We start from the raw sequence: 18,746 nt of genomic DNA on the forward strand, positions 1-18,746 counted from the left end.
GGGAAGGAGAGACATTCCTGTTCCTGAATCTAGCCCCTGAGGTATAACGAACTCAACATATGGGGATAGTTAATGGGTGAAAAAATATAGTCAGATAGAAGGAATAAGACATAGTATTTGATAGCACAAGAGGGTGACTACAGTCAACAATAATCTATTGTAGAATTAAACATAATTAAGAGTATAACTAGAATGCTTGTAACACAAAAAAATGATAAATGCTTGAGGTGATGAATACCATTTACCCCAATGTGATTATTACAGACTGTATGCCTGTATCAAACTATGCCATGTAACCCATAAATATATACACCTACTATGTACCCCTAAAGACTAAAGATAAGAAATCAAAAAAATAAAGACAGGATGGAGCTAAACCTGCGCCCTCTGGTATGTTCTACCTGCAGGTGGAGCTGGCCTCTGCTGTCTTCAGTCCCTTGCTAGATGTCATGGTCCTTGAGGTTGACACTCCCCCATACCATTTGGTACCTGTGGAGTCCCTTGGGATTAACTGGGTGAACAGCAATAGAAGTTAGTAGACTTTATGAATGACACTGCCAAGCTGTACTTGAATAGCTGTGCCAAAGAGACAAACACAGAAAGAAAACACAAAACAACCCATGCACATCCTCAGGGCTTCACACTTTCTTGCACTCTATCTTCAATGATTTTTAGCTTTCTCTTTAGATACTTATTGACTGTTGGTCTCACCTAAGTTTAGCTATAGATGGAGTTTATTACTGCTTTGTGATCACTGGCAGCCCCCCTCATCTCTGGCTGGGCTTCTCCCTGAAGGACTGGGCCTCAGGAGCAGGTGGGTCTTTTGTCCCCTGGGCATGCCACACAGAGCAGGTTAACCTAGCTAGGCTATCCCTTCTCCCCAAGTTATCCAGGCAATCCCACTAGTTCTATGCCTAGATGGACACACATGCTTGAAGTTTGGGGAGCCATGTGTGATCTGATATGGCAACTCTGAGAGGACAGTGAGGGTAAGGGCATGTGTTAGGTGGCCATTGTGGGGGCTGCTGGCCTCTGGGACCAGAGGGTAGTGAAGGGCAGAACGGTGGCACCGAGAGAGTGCCAGTGTTACTAAGGAAAAGGGTTGCTGTCCGATGCACACAGAAGCAGTACCATGGCAGCAGGTTTTTGAGAAAAGCAAACCTTTATTGCAAATCCACAAACAAGAAGACAGGAGTCCAGCTCAAATGCGTCTCCCCAGTATGGGGTTTGGGGCAGCTTTTAAGGATTAGGAAGGATAGGTTGGTAAGCACTGGAAGGGTGGATTTTGATTGGAAGGACTTCAAACAAATCTATTGATGGCAAGGCGGGGACAGGGGTGTTATCACCCAAGATTCAGAGACAACAGACCCCTTGCTTTCAGAAGTGTTTCAACACTTGGGTTCCGGCCATAGCCCGGTATTTTGGTTTCCTGGTGGTGGCAGGGTGGAGTCTGGTAGGTGAGACTTCAGCTCCAGGTGTTGGGTCAATGTTTTCTTTTCTTTTAATTTTATCTATCTATCTATCTATCTATCTATCTATCTATCTATCTATCCATCCATCCATCCAGACAGGGTCTGGCTCTGTTGCCCAGGCTGGAGTGCAGTGGCATAATCATAACTCACTGTAACCACGATCTCCTGGGCCCAAGCGATCCTCCCACCTCAGCATTCTGAGTAGCTAGGATTACAGGTGCACCACCACACCCGGGTAATTTTTTATTTTTTGTAGAGACAGGGTCTAGCTATGTTGCCCAAGTGATCCTTCCACCTCAGCATCCCAGTGTGCTTGGATTACAGGCATGAGCCACCGCGCTGGGCCTGACATTTTTCTTTTCTGCACATTCTCTAGCTATATAACTTGCAACTCTTTAGCTCTGTGCCTGCAAAATAACTGGACATTCTGTTACCAACAGAGGACGGCCAGATGAGACTGGTCCAGCGGTTATACCTGCACCTTCGTGGAGGCCGTTAAGAGTATCCCTAAAGGCCGAGTCAGCTGCTGTAAGGCAGAGCATGGATTTCCCCTCGGGGACTAAATCCCATTCTTGGGCTCCAGAGGCCTTGTTCCTACCACTGTACGCCACCGCGTGGGGTGCCCTGGAAACCCGCCTACCTCCCTACTGTCCTGAGGGTGGACGGAGATGGTCTTAGCAGGTGTGGGAGATGAGGTAGGAGATGTCTTCAGTGGGGTCCAAGGCTCATCTGGACCCAGTTGTCAGCCAAGGGGCGGTGGAGGGGGCGTCAGAAAACGCAGGAGCGGCTCCCAGACCCAGGAGGGGACTCAAGGAAGCAGAGGCACTTTCCTCAGCCGCTCCGGGGCTTCCCCAGCTTGCCCTCCCCTAGAGAAGACGTCCCCGGGAGAGAGCTGCCCAGGACCCCTTCCCATGGGACGTCTCGGCCCCGCCTCCCTCATCTGGGGACAGTCCAGGGGCTCAGAGCAGGAGTAGCGCGGGCGCGGTCCCCACGTGGCCTCCCGGAACATCTGCCCACAGCGCGACACCTAGATCGCTCCTGTCTTTCACAGAACATCCTCGGCCCCGGCACGGCCTCGAACGCCTTGACCCCGCAGGGGAGGGGGACGAAGCTCCTTCGCTCCCGCAGGGGCGTCGAATACCTGTGGATCCGGCCTCAGCTTCCCGAGCCTGAATCAATGCCTCTAATCACGTGGGCGCTCAGCCGCGACGGGACCACAGAAATGGACCAGCGGCCCGTTTAAGGAGCGACAAGGCCCAGCCCTCTCCTGGACTGTGGCGACGCCTTCTCCCTGCGCCCCCAGCGCGGCCGCTTGGCTTTTGTTTGAGGTGACTTCTGGCCGCAGCATCCCTTCGGGCACCCTGGGTGCCGGGGGAACTACATTACCCAGAAGGTTTTGTCTCCAGCGGCAGAGATGCTGAGCCAATCCGCGCTGAGAAAAGGGTCGTTTCCGCTTTGAGACCACTAGGTCGGGGAGGTACTTCCTGTATCACTTCAGTGGCGGTCATTTTTGCAGCGCTTGGGTGCATCCAGATCGTCAGAGCTTTGGGAGCGCTTTGTTTGGCGAGAGAGTCGGAAGGCGCGAGGGGAGGGTTCCTCCCGCTGAACAGTCGGGGGTCTAAGCGTCGGCGGCGGCGGGGTTGACGGCTTTGCCCAGGTCCCCGCGCCCGTCGCTGTCGGTCCCGGGCCCGCTCTGCCCAGACTCCGATGGCTGCGGCTGCGCTGAGGGCCCCGACTCAGGTGAGCGCTGCGTCCACTGGACCTCAACCTCCTTCATCCTCACTCAAATTCTAAGGCCCAGTAAGGGGTGCCTTCTTGGGTCGCTAGGGTCGAGATCCTCATGTCCAGTACAATGGGGGCTCGTGGGTGGGGTCCCTATTTCCAGAACTTGGGTGATGAGGCATGGAAGAAGGTGACAGGCAAAGGGACCAGCGTTTCTAAACTCTTGGAGATGGAGTGAAGACTGCCAAGGTGAGGAGTTTTCCCTCAATTCTTAGGATGCTAGGAGCTATGGAGAGTTGTGTACAGAAGCGACGTATGGTCTGAGTTAGGTCTGAGTTTTCCAAAACCTCATGGAGTTAGACTAGAACAGAGTGGAATAACACAGAATCACAGGGAGATTGAGTTCTTGTGCAAGGTCCCACAGTTGCTAAGAGTTAGCACTGAGGACTGGAAAGCTGAGGCTCAGAAATAATGCAGACATCCTCAGTCCATCTGGCTCTGGCCTGGTCAGGAATCCAGGGAAGCCTGAATCAGTAGAGCCCTGTATGGTCACCTGCCTTTCATGATCTTTGGCTTTCCACAGGTGACTGTGTCTCCAGAAACACATATGGACCTCACAAAGGTGAGTGGAGGGTGTCCCGGGCCCTCACTGGTCCTGGCCCCATCCTGGGGTTTTTTCATGTATCTTTTTTGCCACCATCCAGTTCTTTCACCTAAGGACTCTTCACAAACCCCAAGCTTGACATCCTGATTCTAGACTGGTGGTTATTTGTAGACGTTCTTATTGCTGGCAGACAATGGAATGAGGTGTGAAAGGTTGTCCCGCCTAGGTACGATAATGTGTAAAGTTGGCAGTGAAGCTGAGCTGGTTCAGGGGAACCCAACTCTCCTTTCTTTCTCATGGGAATTCAGAGCAGCAGGGCAGGACTCAGGTCTGGAATGGCTCTGAGAAATTGGGTGTTTTTTTCTGGAGGTGATGGGAACAATGGGAGGTTTAGAGAAGAGGAGGGAGGTTATCTGGCACTGGTCTCATCAGGTTCACTGTTAATGCAGCATAGAGAATACTCTGTGGGTGTGATGGAGGCAACCAGGGAGGAAGCTACTGCAGTGGCCAAGGTGAGTTTTGATAGTGGCTTCACCAGTGTGGTGGCCGTGAAGGTAGAAGAAGTGGCTGGATTCTGGGTCAGATTTTTAATTAGGCCTGCTTGCATTTTCAGATTTTGAGGGTAAGAGATAGTAGTCAAGCATTACTCCAGGCATTTTGAGTTTAGCATCTGGGAGGATGGAAGCTCCATCAAATAGCATGTAATAGGATTGATCTTATTTTTGTTTTATTATTTTTTTAGACAGAGTCTCACTTTGTCACTCAGACCGAGCAGTGGCTCGATCTTGGCTCATTGCAACCTCCACCTCCCAGGTTCAAGCAATCCTCCTGCCTCAGCCTCCTGAGTAGTTGGGACTACAGACACATAGTACCATGACCTTTTTTTTCTTTTTTTTAGTAGAGACAGGGTTTCACCATGTTGACCAGGCTGGTCTCGAACTCCTGACCTCAGGTGATCCACTCGTCTTGGCCTCCCAAAGTGCTGGGATTACAGGCATGAGCCACCATGCCCAGCCGATTAATTTTCATTAAGGATAACAGGAGTTCTGTCTTTAGCTATTATAGTCTGAGATGTTCCAAAGAGTGATATATGGAGACATCAAGTGAGTAGCTGTCCATGTACATCTGGAATTCTAGAAGTGGTTTAAGATGGAGAAATCCAAAAGGTGGTGGCCAGTGTTTGGCCCAGAGTAGCTGTGGGTCACAATTAGGAGTGGGTAATCCTGGGTCATGAAGGTAATGCTATTAATAACCCAGGAAAGGGCTGGGCGTGGTGGTTCACACCTGTAATTTCAGCACTTTGGGAGGCCAAGGCAGGCGAATCACTTGAGGTCAGGAGTTCTAGACCAGCATGGCCAACATGGTGAAACTCTGTCTCCACTAAAAATACAAAAATTTGCCAGGCATGGTGGCGGGCATCTGTAATCCCAGCTACCACGGAGGCCGAGGCAGGAGAATTGCTTGAGCCTGGGAGGCAGAGGTTGCAGTGAGCCAAGATCACACCACTGCACTCCAGCCTGGGTGACAGAGTGAGACTCCATCTCAAAAAACAAACAAACAAACAAAAAAACAGAAAAGGAAAGGTCAGGGCTATGACTGTGTCTCGTGCTTGGACACGTGGTAGAGGTGGTGAACATCACAAACAGTTGTGGAAGAAAAGTGGTCATGGGAAGATTGTAGGAAAGAGGATGATCTGGTATATTAGTCCGTTTTCACGCTGCTGATAAAGACAAGTCTCTAGGAAGTTCCAGACTTTCCCACATATTCCTGTCTTCTTCTCAGCCCTCCAAACTGTTCCAACCTCTGCCTGTTACCCAGTTCCAAAATCGCTTCCACATTTTCAGTTATCTTTACAGCAGAGCCCCACTTTACTCATACGGATTTACTATATTAGTCCATTTTCACGCTGCTGATAAAGATGTGCTCGAGAGTAGGTAATTTGTAAGGAAAAAGCGGTTTAATGGGCCGGGCACGGTGGCTCAAGCCTGTAATCCCAGCACTTTGGGAGGCCGAGACGGGCGGATCACGAGGTCAGGAGATCGAGACCATCCTGGCTAACCCGGTGAAACCCCGTCTCTACTAAAAAATACAAAAAACTAGCCGGGCGAGGTGGCAGGCGCCTGTAGTCCCAGCTACTCGGGAGGCTGAGGCAGGAGAATGGCGTAAACCTGGGAGGCGGAGCTTGCAGTGAGCTGAGATCCGGCCACTGCACTCCAGCCTGGGCGACAGAGCGAGACTCCGTCTCAAAAAAAAAAAAAAAAAAAAAAAAGAGGTTTAATGGACTCATGATTCCATGTGGCTGGGAAGGCCTCCCAATTATGGCAGAGGGCGCGAGGCTCGTCTTGCACGGCGGCAGATGAGATAATTTGTTCAGGGGAACTCCCCCCTTATAAAACCATCAAATCTTATGAGACTTATTTACTATCATGAGAGCAGTATGGGAAAGACCTGCCCTCAAGATTTGATTACCTCCCACCAGGTCCCTCCCATGACGTGGGAATTGTGGGAGCTACAATTCAAGATGAGATTTGGGTGGGGACACAGCCAAACCATATCATCTGGTAAGTGGTCAAGGCTTCCAAGGCATTGAGGACATAAGACAGACATGGAGACAAAGAAATAATTGGTAGAAGATGACACTGAGGCCAGGTACAGTGGACTGGACTGTGTCCCTGCAAAATTCATATGCTTAAACACTAATTCCAGTGTGATGGTATTTGGAGGTTGGGCCTTTGGGAGATAATTAGGTCATGAGGGTGAAGCCCTAATGAATGGGATTAGTGAGTGCTCTTAAACAAAGAGGCCAGAGAGCTACTACCTAGTGTTCTTTCCACCAAGTGAGGATATAAGAAGTCAGCAGTCTACAACCTGGAAAGAGCCCCCACCAGAACCTGACCATGCTGGCACTCTGATCTCAGGCTTCCCGCCTGCAGATCTCTCTTTCTTTTTTTTTTTTTTTTTTTTGAGATGGAGTCTCGCTCTGTCGCCCAGGCTGGAGTGCAGTGGCCGGATCTCAGCTCACTGCAAGCTCTGCCTCCGGGGTTCACGCCATTCTCCTGTCTCAGCCTCCAGAGTAGCTGGGACTACAGGCGCCGCCACCTCGCCCGGCTAATTTTTTGTATTTTTTAGTAGAGACGGGGTTTCACCGTGTTAGCCAGGATGGTCTCGATCTCCTGACCTCGTGATCCACCCGTCTTGGCCTCCCAAAGTGCTGGGATTACAGGCTTGAGCTACCGCGCCTGGCCCCACCTGCAGATCTCTGAGAAATAAATTTCTGTTGTTCATAAGCCACCCAGTTTGTGGTATTATGCTAGCAGCCCAAACTGACGAAAACACTAGGACTAGTGCTTATTCACCATGGTAAAAACTCACCAGGAATTTGTTGTGACCCTTGATGTGTCTGGGGAAGGTGTCAGTCAAGCAGTTGAATAAGTTTAGTAGTACAAGTGTTCATCTGTATGAGTCATTAGGTTGGAGGTAGAGAGCCACTGAGAGCCTGTGCCACTGAGGGCACTGATTTTGAAAGAGGGTTAAGAGGTGAGAGGAAGGTTGTTGACTGAAGAGGGGACATCAAGTACAGCACAAGTGGAGGACGGTCATCAGTGTCTGACATCAGTGATTCTTGGTGGCTGAGGTTGAAGCAAGGAACAGAGTCAGGAAGATAGCCCTTCAGAGCAGGATGGGGGCTGTCTATGACAGGAACCATCAGAGGTCTGTGTAGCACTGAATGCTGTCTCAATTTGGTGGGCAGAAGGGTTGAGGTGGCTATGGGAGTGAGACTGAGCGAGAATGGTTCAAAGAATGATGTGCACATGGAGAGGGAATGTGAACTGAAGGACCCAGGCCCCTGGCATTGAGGACTTAAGGGTGAAAGGTGAACCCACATTTGATTGTGTCTAGGAGGCACTATCTGAAAGATTCTTGGGGAACTGCCTGACAAGAAGGGATACACCCCTACATACTGGGCCCAAAGTTTCGATGTGGTGCATCCTGCCCACCTCCTGATTGGTACTGTAGAAGGATACAGGGATCACCATGAAGAGAGAGTGGGCATCTGTGTCACCAGGGTGTGTATTTCCTTAAGGTGGGGATGAATGAGTGGGTGGATGAACTTGATGTGGAGGCGTTGATTGTGGAGTGACCTGTCCCCATCATGACAGGGCTGTGTGACCTTTGAGGACATCGCCATTTACTTCTCACAGGAAGAGTGGGGACTTCTTGATGAGGCTCAGAGACTCCTGTACCTTGAAGTGATGCTGGAGAACTTTGCCCTTGTAGCCTCACTGGGTAAGGCCCTAACACCAACTCCAGTGTCTTGGTCTGTCTATGCTCTTTTGCTGACTTCCCCACTCTCTTGGGATATGTGCTATGGGGGCCAGCACTGTGCACTGCCTGAGCAGCCCTAACACCTGCTGCCCAGTGGTCTGGGAAGTAGGTGTTCTTCAGTCAGCCAAATGGATCTCTCTTGCTTGCTCTCTTCTTGGCTGGGTGCCTGTGTTCAGATCCATGACACCTTGTGTCCCAAGTTCCCTGCACCCCCATCTGCTAGCTGACATTTTCTTGTGGCTACCTGTGTCATGATTGTAGTCATTGTCATGGTCTATACTTATGGGGACAGTGGGCTCTTCTTACTCCTTCTAGTTTGTTTGTTTAATGATATTAAGTTTCTTTCCCATGGGCTCTTGTGTGCTGAGTCGTTCTGCATTAGTGCTGATCACTCACACGTTCTGTCTTTCTGGTAGGACTTGGCTTCATGAAGGTCCCACACAGCTAGACAATTGAGGGTGTGTGGAGAAACCTGGTTGCTTTATAGGGTGAACATGGTCTCAGAGAAGGCCTGGGCTTATTGACTGGCAGCTGGTTGGGGGCATGATATCCAGGCTGTTTTCAGGTCACATAAGGAGCCTGTCCTGTCTTCACCACTGTTTGGGTGCACATGCCATTGGCCAAACCTCATTTCTGTATTTTCTTCCTTGTACTTGACACTTTTCTGTCTTACTATTTTTATCTATGACTTCTAGCACCTGGCTACCTCCACCTTTCTGAACTTCTTGCATCATCTGCTCCTCTGCACTACTCCCTCTGCAATGTTTTCCAACATTGACACAAACATAATGTCTCATGAAGTATGTATGTATGATTACATGAAGATATGTGATCATATGACTTGCTACTCAGTTTCAATTGTATTTTCCTGGGCTTGGGCACAGTCAACCTTCTGCACAGCATGCAGGTGTCACCAGCAGACAAGGTCCTCCTGAACACTATGTGGTGAGTTTTAGGAATTGGAAGGCTACTCAAGGATAACTTTTGAGGCTGTTGGTAGAGGAATGGTTTGAAGACAATGCCATTCCCTGTCCTCCATCCCATCCTTGTGTCCTTTATTTGGTGAGGCCTCCCTCATTCTGTGATCTTTAAAGATCCAGTATTGCAAAGCAACCCCTTCCTCAACCTGCCCTCAGCTCTATTATCCTCAAAACAAACCTGGTGAATCATTCCTTTGGTATGTGTGTAATGGGGCTTCCTGCTCTCAGCATAGTCAATGTATATTTCATCAGCAGTTCTCTGCTTTCAGGTTGTAGCCATGGAACAGAAGATGAAGAGACACCTTCTGGGCAGAATGTTTCTGTAAGAGTGTCACAGTCAAAGGCAGGTTCATCCACACAGAAGACTCAATCCTGTGAGATGTGTGTCCCAGTCCTGAAAGATATTTTGCATCTGGCTGATCTCCCTGGGCAGAAACCATACTTGGTTGGAGAATGTACAAACCATCACCAGCACCAGAAGCATCACAGTGCAAAGAAATCCTTGAAGAGGGACATGGACAGAGCCTCATATGTGAAGCGCTGCCTATTCCGTATGTCATTGAAGCCCTTTCGCAAATGGGAGGTTGGAAAGGACCTCCCAGCCATGTTGGGCCTTCTGAGGTCCCTGGTCTTTCCTGGAGGCAAGAAACCCAACACAATTACTGAATGTGGGGAGGACGTTTGCAGTCAAAAAAGTCATTACAAGTCAGGTGAATGTGGGAAGGCTTCCAGGCACAAACACACTCCTGTTCATCATCCAAGAGTTTACACTGGAAAAAAGCTTTACGAGTGTAGCAAATGTGGGAAAGCCTTCCGTGGCAAGTACTCACTTGTTCAGCACCAGAGAGTCCATACTGGAGAAAGGCCTTGGGAGTGCAGTGAATGTGGAAAATTCTTTAGCCAAACCTCCCACCTGAATGACCATCGGAGAATCCACACCGGAGAAAGGCCTTATGAGTGCAGCGAATGTGGAAAATTATTTAGACAAAACTCCAGCCTTGTTGACCACCAGAAAATACACACTGGAGCAAGGCCTTATGAGTGCAGCCAGTGTGGGAAATCCTTTAGCCAAAAAGCCACCCTTGTTAAACACCAAAGAGTTCACACTGGAGAAAGGCCTTATAAGTGTGGTGAATGTGGGAATTCCTTTAGTCAAAGTGCCATTCTTAATCAACACCGAAGAATTCACACTGGAGCAAAGCCTTATGAGTGTGGCCAGTGTGGGAAATCCTTTAGTCAAAAAGCTACCCTCATTAAACATCAGAGAGTTCACACTGGAGAAAGGCCTTATAAGTGTGGTGAATGTGGGAAATCCTTTAGTCAAAGCTCCATCCTTATTCAACACCGGAGAATTCATACTGGAGCAAGGCCTTATGAGTGTGGCCAGTGTGGAAAGTCCTTTAGCCAAAAGTCAGGCCTCATTCAACACCAAGTGGTTCACACTGGAGAAAGGCCTTATGAGTGCGACAAATGCGGGAATTCCTTTAGCCAATGCTCCAGCCTCATACATCACCAAAAATGCCATAACACATAGAGGTCTCATGAATGCAGCAAATGTGGAAGCGTCTGCAACTCAAGATCTATCATCATGTAGCTCCTGAAAGTCCACACTTAGGTAGAGCCTTAGACCTACAGGGAATGTGCTGCCTCCGTAGTACTGTAGCAGTAGAGGGCCTTTGTGAGGAAGCCATCTGCCTAAAGTTGAACCTCATTCTTCCTTGTTTCTCTGGTAGAAACCATCTACCCTCTGCCACCTTGCACAGTGGGCATTGGTCACACTGATGTGCTAAGGCAAGGCAGACATTTGTGTGTTCTCTTAGTCTTTGGAGGAAATCTTGAGCAATCTAAGCCTTTAGAGAAAATTCATTCTTTTTTCTGACTGATCACAGCATACATGTGACCCAGTTTTGGTCAGGAGGGCCCAGCCTTGGTTCTGCTGGACGCTTATGTGCAAGGATTCCCTTTTTGTAAATTCTTGGTCTCACATGATACCTGGTCATTCTAGCCTCCAAGTCACCACCTGGTGAATGGCTGCCTCATATTGCTCCAGTTTGTGCACTAATAAAAGCCTTATATTTGAATCTACTTGTAGTCTTGGGGTTTTGTTTACTGTGTGGGGTGGCTGGGAAACAGGTTTCAACTCTATATGAAGGAATGGACAGCTTTTGTGGGCCTCTGCAGGAAAAGTAAGATGACAGAGTAATTCTCATTCTGGTTTTGGTCCTACTTGCTTTGCTACCTAAAATCTCCTAGGAAACAATGCAAGGTTTTGGTTATTCTAATTTGTGGCCTGGATCCCTATTCTTTCTGTGAGACTAGAGGTCATCCTGAGGAGAGGCCAGCTGTTATGACAAGCACCTGTGCTTCAGGGAATAGGACAATTTTATTCTATTGTTTCCAGAGGATGTCATATGATGCCCAGTGCTGTTGAGATTTTCATGGGGTTCTATAAGGAGACATGCCCTGATATCAAACATTGCATAGGCTGATGTCACTCAGAAGACAACGGGAGTCACGTGTGAACTGTAATTGGTACAGAAATACTGGGTATTTCTGTACTCTGTGTACTGTAGCAAACTAGTTGGAATGTGCCTCTTGTAAAAGTACATTTACAAATCTTTCCGTGACTGTGGCTTTGAGCAGTCATAGGACCTAGAAATCTCTGAATGTCCAATAGCTTAGGTTATTGTCAGCAAAAATAAAGATTTTTTTTTGTTTTGTTTTGTTTTGTTTTGTTTTTTTTTTTTTTTTTTTTTTATCCAAAATGTGTTTATTGAGATGGTTTCCCACTCATCTTGATTCAGAGTGCCTTTAGTGCTGCTTCCTCCTAAAGGAACATCCTTCTGTAAGCCTTGCTTTTCCTCCTGTAGGCTGGCAGAGGACAGTGGAGCAGCCAACACACAAAACTACCGTTTGTGCATGGCTAAAGACCGTGGTGATTTTATAGCATCCTGGGCATTTCACATCCATGAAGTAGGAATTGGGGCTCTGCACCAGGCGTTTCTTCTTGTGTTTCCTCTTCTCCTCTTCTGGGGAGGGATGAAGGAGATCCTTTGCGAGAGGCATATTCTCGTGTGGGTAGGTCGTCACCGCCGGAAAGGCGTTTTGTTTTAATTGTTGGCTTTCTAGGTTGTTCACCTCAAGTTCATTGCTGTAGAGGTAGAAAAAGGAGGATAAAGATAATAGAAGTCCTATAGGCCAGGGATGTATTGATAGCTCTTGTGATTTCCACCAGTGTTGCTGTTGTCTCAAATTGCCACAGCCTTCATTGCTTGCCAACATTTCCTGCACGGAGGGACGCATGGTTGCCTTTCCCCAGGCCTGAAGAGAGAGTGCAGTCAACATGAGATTGCAAGGCATTCTGGTTTTTGAAAGGTGGGAGATCAGATACTTTACTTTGAAACATGTTTTACAAACTTTCTTGATGTATAAGTGACGTGCCATAGTTTACATCCATTTATGGTGTATAATTTGAAGAGTTTGTCATATAAGCCTGTGAAACCATGATAATCATGATCTTGAACATATTCATGATTCACCTTTTGTTGTTTTACAATCTCTGCGTGCACTTTCCAGGCCTTCAGGAGTCCCGTCATTTACTTTCCCTACAGGAGAATAGTTTGTGTTTTCTAGGATTTTGTGTGAATTGAATCATAAAAGACTCCATTTTTCCTGATGATGCACAATTTTTTTTTTTTTTTTTTTTTTTTTTTTGAGATGGAGTCTCACTCTGTCACCAGGCTGGAGTGCAGTGGCGTGATCTTGGCTCACTCCAACCTCTGCCTCCTGGGTTCCAGCGATTCTCCTGCCCCAGCCTCCTGAGAAGCTGGGACTACAGCCATGCGCCACCATGCCCAACTAATTTTTGTATTTTTAGTAGAAATGTGGTTTCACCATGTTGGCCAGGATGGTCTCGATCTCTTGACCTTGTGATCCACCAACCTCGGCCTCCCAAAGTGCTGGGATTACAGGCATGAGCCACTGCGCCAGCTGATGCACAATTATTTTTAAGATTTACCAGTATAGGCCGGGCGCGGTGGCTCAAGCCTGTAATCACAGCACTTTGGGAGGCCGAGATGGGCGGACCACGAGGTCAGGAGATCGAGACCATCCTGGCTAACACAGTGAAACCCCGTCTCTACTAAAAAATACAAAAAACTAGCCGGGCGAGGTGGCAGGCGCCTGTAGTCCCAGCTACTCGGGAGGCTGAGGCAGGAGAATGGCATGAACCCGGGAGGCGGAGCTTGCAGTGAGCTGAGATCCGGCCACTGCACTCCAGCCTGGGCGGCAGAGCAAGACTCCGTCTCAAAAAAAAAAAAAAAAAAAAGATTTACCAGTATTGCTTATGTGAACAGTTCATTTGTGTTACTGAGAAATATTCTGTGGATATGTCACAATTTGGATAAACAGTTGGATGCTTTCCAGTTTGGGCTGTTGCAAATAATGCTACTATGAACATAGGCATATAATTCTTAATATGCAGAAGTGCTTTATTTCTCCTGTGTCAGCAGTACAGTGTATGTGAATGCTTCACTTTCAAAGACACGACCAGACTATAACCTGACTCTACCATCTGCATTCCCATCAACAGTATGTGAAGCTTCCCATTTCTCTACATTCTTGCCATACGTGGTATGGTTAGTCTTTTTAATTTTAGTTGTTTTAATAGCTGTATAATAGCATCTCTCTGTGATTTTATTGCATTTTTCTGGTATTTTATGGTATTGAACATTTGAACATCTTGTGTCAACTTGCCACCTGTATATCCTCTTTGGAAGAATGTTTATTAATGTCTTTTGCTTATTTTTAAATGGATGTTGGTGATATTTTCTTTTTCATTAATAAATAGACATGTATAACAAAGATATGTTGGAACTTTTCTCAGTCTTCAGTAATGTGATACACTTTGCTAAATGATAAAATTGTTTTCAAATACTGGGAAAATATTTTCTCAATTTTTTGGTCTATTCTATTCACAGTGTAACAACCTCAGCCGGGCGCAGTGGCTCACGCCTGTAATCCCAGCACTTTGGGAGGCTGAGGCGGGTGGATCACCTGAGATTGGGAGTTTGAGACTAGCCTGACCAACATGGATAAACCCCATCTCTACTAAAATTACAAAATTAGCCAGGTGTGGTGGCGCATGCCTGTAATCCCAGCTACTAGGGAGGCTGAGGCAGGAGAATCACTTGAACCTGCGAGGCGGAGGTTGCAGTGAGCTGAGATTGTGCCATTGCACTGCAGCCTGGGTGACAGAGCGAGACTCCATCTCAGAAAAAAAAAAAAAAAAAAAAAAAACCTCAGACACTATATACCTGAAACACTACCTTCATTTACAAATTCTCCATCACTTTCTTAGGTCTAACCATTCAATGAAACAAATAAGCCCTGGCTTTTAATATTTGCCAATTTCCCTGGTAAAATTCTCCCACCATGGCCAATTACAAGTTGTCAAAATAATGTCATTGAATATGAATTGAGAAGTGGGTAGTGTCACACCATTGTATTCTATTTTCACTATGCCGATACAGTAGCCGCAGATAACCTCAAGAACATGTATGTAGGAACATACAGCCTGTGGTGTGGCAAGACTGATGCCATCTTGAAGTGAAACTGTCATGGTCACTTACATTCTGAAGCAGTAGCATAGGTATCATCAAAATGCTTCTCTCCCCCAGTGGTCATGAGTCTTGGCAACAAAGTCTGAATATGTCAGCAGCTGCACGTTTTACCCTAAAAACTCCAGGCCGGGCGTGTTGTCTCACGCCTGTAATCCCAACACTGGGAGGCCAACTGGGCGGATCATGAGATCAGGAGATGGAGACCATCCTGGCCTCTATCTCTACTAAATGGTGAAACCCCATCTCTACTAAAAGTACAAAAATTAGCCAGTTGTGGTGGCCCATGGGTGCCTGTGATTCCAGCTACTCGGGAGGCTGCGTCAGGAGAATCACTTGAACCCAGGAGGTGGAGGTTGCCGTGAGCCAAGATCGTGCCATTGCACTCCAGCCTGGCAACAGGCAATGGAGTGAGACTCCGTCTCAAAACAAAACAAAACAAACAAACAAAAAACCTCCAGCCTTGTTGACCACTATAAAAAGAGTCCTAAAAAGGATGTAAAGGATACTGCTTTCTGGAGGGCAGATACAGGGATCCATTGTCTCACAGCTGCACAAGACATCACTTCTGTTCATGATTCCCCATGAAATGTTTCTGAAAACAATTTCTTGGCCTCTTTCTCCTTCTTTGGCCTTTCACCTTCGTTGGCCTTTGGGATAGATTTTCATACACCTGCTCACTATAGAACAATGTATATGTAAGAGTAAAACAGTAAAATGATTAGGAACTGACAACTTTTGAGTATTTGTTACTTGTGTTTTTAAAAGTGGCTTAAGTGAAATCTAGTTGTCTTAAATTCTGCATATTTAAAGTACACAATTCCTATGTTAATACGTACTTAAACCCCTGAAACTATAAGTTTCCACCTGCCCTTTTTAGTCCATCCCTCTTAACAAGTAATGGATACAAAAACATATTTTTCCTCTGCTAATGGATATTTTCAAGTATATACACAAATGGAAAAGACTATGTTCAGAAGCACTATGAAACCTTCCTAAATCGTCCATATTACTTATCATTTAGTAGCTGTTCTTGTTTGAACTCTTTTCACACATAATTATTTTACTTACAATTCCCCCATCTTGTCATTCAATGCTGCATCTCTTCAGAATGCACTTCCAAGCATAAGAGCTCTTTCATAATTCCTGTAACTTTATCAATCATTATTTAAGGCATCATAAAATATATCATCAGTGCTCAGTTGCCTCGAATTGTCTCCAAAATTGATTTTTTTTTTTTTTTTTGAGATGGAGTCTCGCTCTGTCGCCCAGGCTGGAGTGCAGTGGCCGGATCTCAGCTCACTGCAAGCTCCGCCTCCCGGGTTCACGCCATTCTCCTGCCTCAGCCTCCCGAGTAGCTGGGACTACAGGCGCCGCCACCTCGCCCGGCTAATTTTTTGTATTTTTTAGTAGAGACGGGGTTTCACCGTGTTAGCCAGGATGGTCTCGATCTCCTGACCTCGTGATCCGCCCGTCTCGGCCTCCCAAAGTGCTGGGATTACAGGCTTGAGCCACCGCGCCCGGCCAACCAAAATTGATTTTTTTTTTTTTTTTTTTTTTTTTTTTTTTTTTTTTTTTTTTTTTTTTTTTTTTTGAGACAGAGTCTCACTCTGTCGCCGGGGCTGGAGTGCAGTGGCCGGATCTCAGCTCACTGCAAGCTCCGCCTTCCGGGTTCACGCCATTCTCCTGCCTCAGCCTCCCGAGTAGCTGGGACTATAGGCGCCCGCCACCTCGCCCGGCTAGATTTTTTTTGTATTTTTTAGTAGAGACGGGGGTTTCACAGTGTTAGCCAGGATGGTCTCGATCTCCTGACCTCGTGATCCGCCCGTCTCGGCCTCCCAAAGTGCTGGGATTACAGGCTTGAGCCACCGCGCCCGGCCCAAAATTGATTTTTAAGACAAATTCATTGCAATCAGGTCCAAAATGAATCTGTATGGCTATTAATAGTTTCATCTGGTGAGTCTATAATAATATATAGCTACCACTTTTTATTATTATTCTTGAAGTTGATGAGACATTTGTCCAGAATTTGCCACATTCTGTAATGGTGTGTGATTTTGTTTTGTTTTGTGTCTCTCTGATGTCATTTAACATGCTGACCCTTTCTCCATATTCCTGTGCACTAGATATTAAGGAAATGGGTAATTGAACTCTGGTCCTGCAGATAGGTGTGCAATAGTAACACACTTATGCAGTGTGTGACTGTGTTGTGTGTATGTGTGTGTCTATTCACAGGGTGACATTCACAGACATCTGGAGGCTTAGAGATTATTGAAAAAGGAAAAAAGGAAGAAGCACTTTGTTTTTGCTTCCTTTAAGACACCTGAGAAGGTTTCTCAACTGATTGGAAATGTGAAACAACGCCAAGACAATGACCATAGATCCAGTCATAGTGCTTCTTGGTTTTACTCAAATGAATTAAACATTTATGTCCACACAAAATCTTGTACATGAATATTTATAGCACCTTTGTTCATAATTGGCAAAATTTGGTAGCAACCAAAATGTCCTTCAGTAAGTGAATAGATAAGTGTGGTACATCTAGAAAATGGTATATTTATCCACATTAAAATAAATAATAAAAGATGTGGAAGAACCTTAAATACATATTTCTAAGTGAAGCGATCTGATATGGTTTGGCTGTGTCCCCACTCAAATCTCATCGTGAATTGTAACTCCCACATGTCACGGGAGGAACCCAGTGGGAGGTGATTGAATTATAGGAGTGGGTTTTTCCCCCGCTGTTCTCATGACAGTAAATTAGTCTCATGAGATCTGATAGCTTTAAAAACAGGAGTTTACCTGCACAAGCTTATTCTCTTTGCCTGCTGCCATCCACCTAGGATATGACTTGCTCCTCCTTGCCTTCTTCATTAATTGTGAAGCTTCCCCAGCCATGTGGAACTGTGAGTTCTCCATTAAACCTCTTTCCTTTGTAAATTGCCCAGTCTTGGGTGTGTCTTTTCAGCAGCACAAAAATGGACTATTAAAGGATCCAAACTAAAAGGACTACATACTGTGATTTGAACTACATGACATTCCAGAAAAAGCAAAACTATGGAGACAGTAAAAAGTGAGTGGTTGCCAGGGGCTTGGGCTAAGGGAGGAAGGGATGAACAGGTGGAGCACGGAGGACTTTTAGGGCAGTGAAACTACTCTGTGATACTACCATGGTGTGTACAAGTCACTATACACTTGTTAAAACCCATATAACGTCCAGCTAGAGTAAATCCTAATGTAAACTATAGATTTGGGATGATAACAATATGCCAATGTACCATAAATTGTAACAAATATACTATTCTAGTGGGGAATGTTTATAGTGGAGAGGCTGTACATGCGTAGAGGCAAGGGATATGTGGAAGCTCTGTAATTTTTTGCTCAATTTTCCTATGAACCAAAACTGCTCTAAAAAATAATCTATTGGCCGGGCGCGGTGGCTCAAGCCTGTAATCCCAGCACTTTGGGAGGCCGAGACGGGCGGATCACAAGGTCAGGAGATCGAGACCATCCTGGCTAACCTGGTGAAACCCCGTCTCTACTAAAAATACAAAAACTAGCCGGGCGAGGTGGCGGGCTCCTGTAGTCCCAGCTACTCGGGAGGCTGAGGCAGGAGAATGGCGTAAACCCGAGAGGCGGAGCTTGCAGTGAGCTGAGATCCGGCCACTGCACTCCAGTCCGGGCGACAGAGCGAGACTCCGCCTCAAAAAAAAAAAAACAAAAAAAAAAAAACAAAAAAAATAATCTATTAAAACATTACCAGCCTGAGCAACATGGTGAGACCCCATCCCTACAAAAAATCAAAAAGTTATCGGGGCATAGTGGTACAGGTGCACACCTGTGTTTCCAGCTACTCTGGAGGCTGACGTGGGAGGATTGCTTGAGCCCAGGAATTCAAAGCTACAGTGAGCTCAGATTGTGCCACTGCACTTCAGCTTGGATGACAGAGTGACACTCTTTCTCAAAAAAAAAAATCAAAATTAACTAATTTGTAAGTCAGTTTAAAATATTTATTTAGCAATAT

General features: G+C 46.5%; 2 protein-coding genes across 4 annotated transcripts; one reads left to right on the forward strand and one right to left on the reverse strand.

Annotated features, from left to right (window-relative positions):
• Nucleotides 1–1,777: 1,777 nt before the first annotated feature.
• On the forward strand, nt 1,778–11,189 carry ZIK1 (zinc finger protein interacting with K protein 1). 3 transcript variants are annotated; one of them, XM_010386997.2, is made up of 5 exons: nt 1,778–2,167; nt 2,524–3,212; nt 3,778–3,816; nt 7,959–8,085; nt 9,374–11,189. In XM_010386997.2, exons 2-5 carry the CDS (start codon nt 3,180–3,182, stop codon nt 10,636–10,638), a joined length of 1,464 nt encoding a protein of 487 aa, XP_010385299.1. In that variant the 5' UTR covers nt 1,778–2,167; nt 2,524–3,179; the 3' UTR covers nt 10,639–11,189. The 3 variants fall into 3 exon arrangements, with proteins under 3 accessions (XP_010385299.1, XP_030769095.1, XP_030769094.1); XM_030913235.1 differs by having other exon boundaries at nt 1,778–3,212; nt 8,001–8,085; XM_030913234.1 differs by lacking the exon at nt 3,778–3,816 and having other exon boundaries at nt 1,778–3,212.
• A 650-nt stretch (nt 11,190–11,839) lies between these two features.
• On the reverse strand, nt 11,840–12,216 carry LOC115900799 (40S ribosomal protein S27). The gene has a single exon (XM_030942721.1). The coding sequence runs from the start codon at nt 12,168–12,170 to the stop codon at nt 11,916–11,918; it is 255 nt and encodes an 84-aa protein (XP_030798581.1). The 5' UTR covers nt 12,171–12,216; the 3' UTR covers nt 11,840–11,915.
• Between the last annotated feature and the right edge of the window lie 6,530 nt (nt 12,217–18,746).

Source organism: Rhinopithecus roxellana, chromosome 12, assembly GCF_007565055.1.
Source record: "Rhinopithecus roxellana isolate Shanxi Qingling chromosome 12, ASM756505v1, whole genome shotgun sequence".
NCBI lineage: Eukaryota > Metazoa > Chordata > Mammalia > Primates > Cercopithecidae > Rhinopithecus > Rhinopithecus roxellana.

What these genes read in the sequence shown, in the direction of transcription:
- ZIK1 (XM_010386997.2), top strand. Translation starts at nt 3,180, where the DNA reads ATGGCTGCGGCTGCGCTGAGGGCCCCGACTCAG. An exon ending in CACATATGGACCTCACAAAG is followed by an intron (nt 3,817 to 7,958) that starts GTGAGTGGAGGG and finishes CCATCATGACAG; the next exon opens with GGCTGTGTGACCTTTGAGGA. An exon ending in TGCCCTTGTAGCCTCACTGG is followed by an intron (nt 8,086 to 9,373) that starts GTAAGGCCCTAA and finishes CTCTGCTTTCAG; the next exon opens with GTTGTAGCCATGGAACAGAA.
- LOC115900799 (XM_030942721.1), bottom strand. Translation starts at nt 12,170, where the DNA reads ATGCCTCTCGCAAAGGATCTCCTTCATCCCTCCCCAGAAGAGGAGAAG.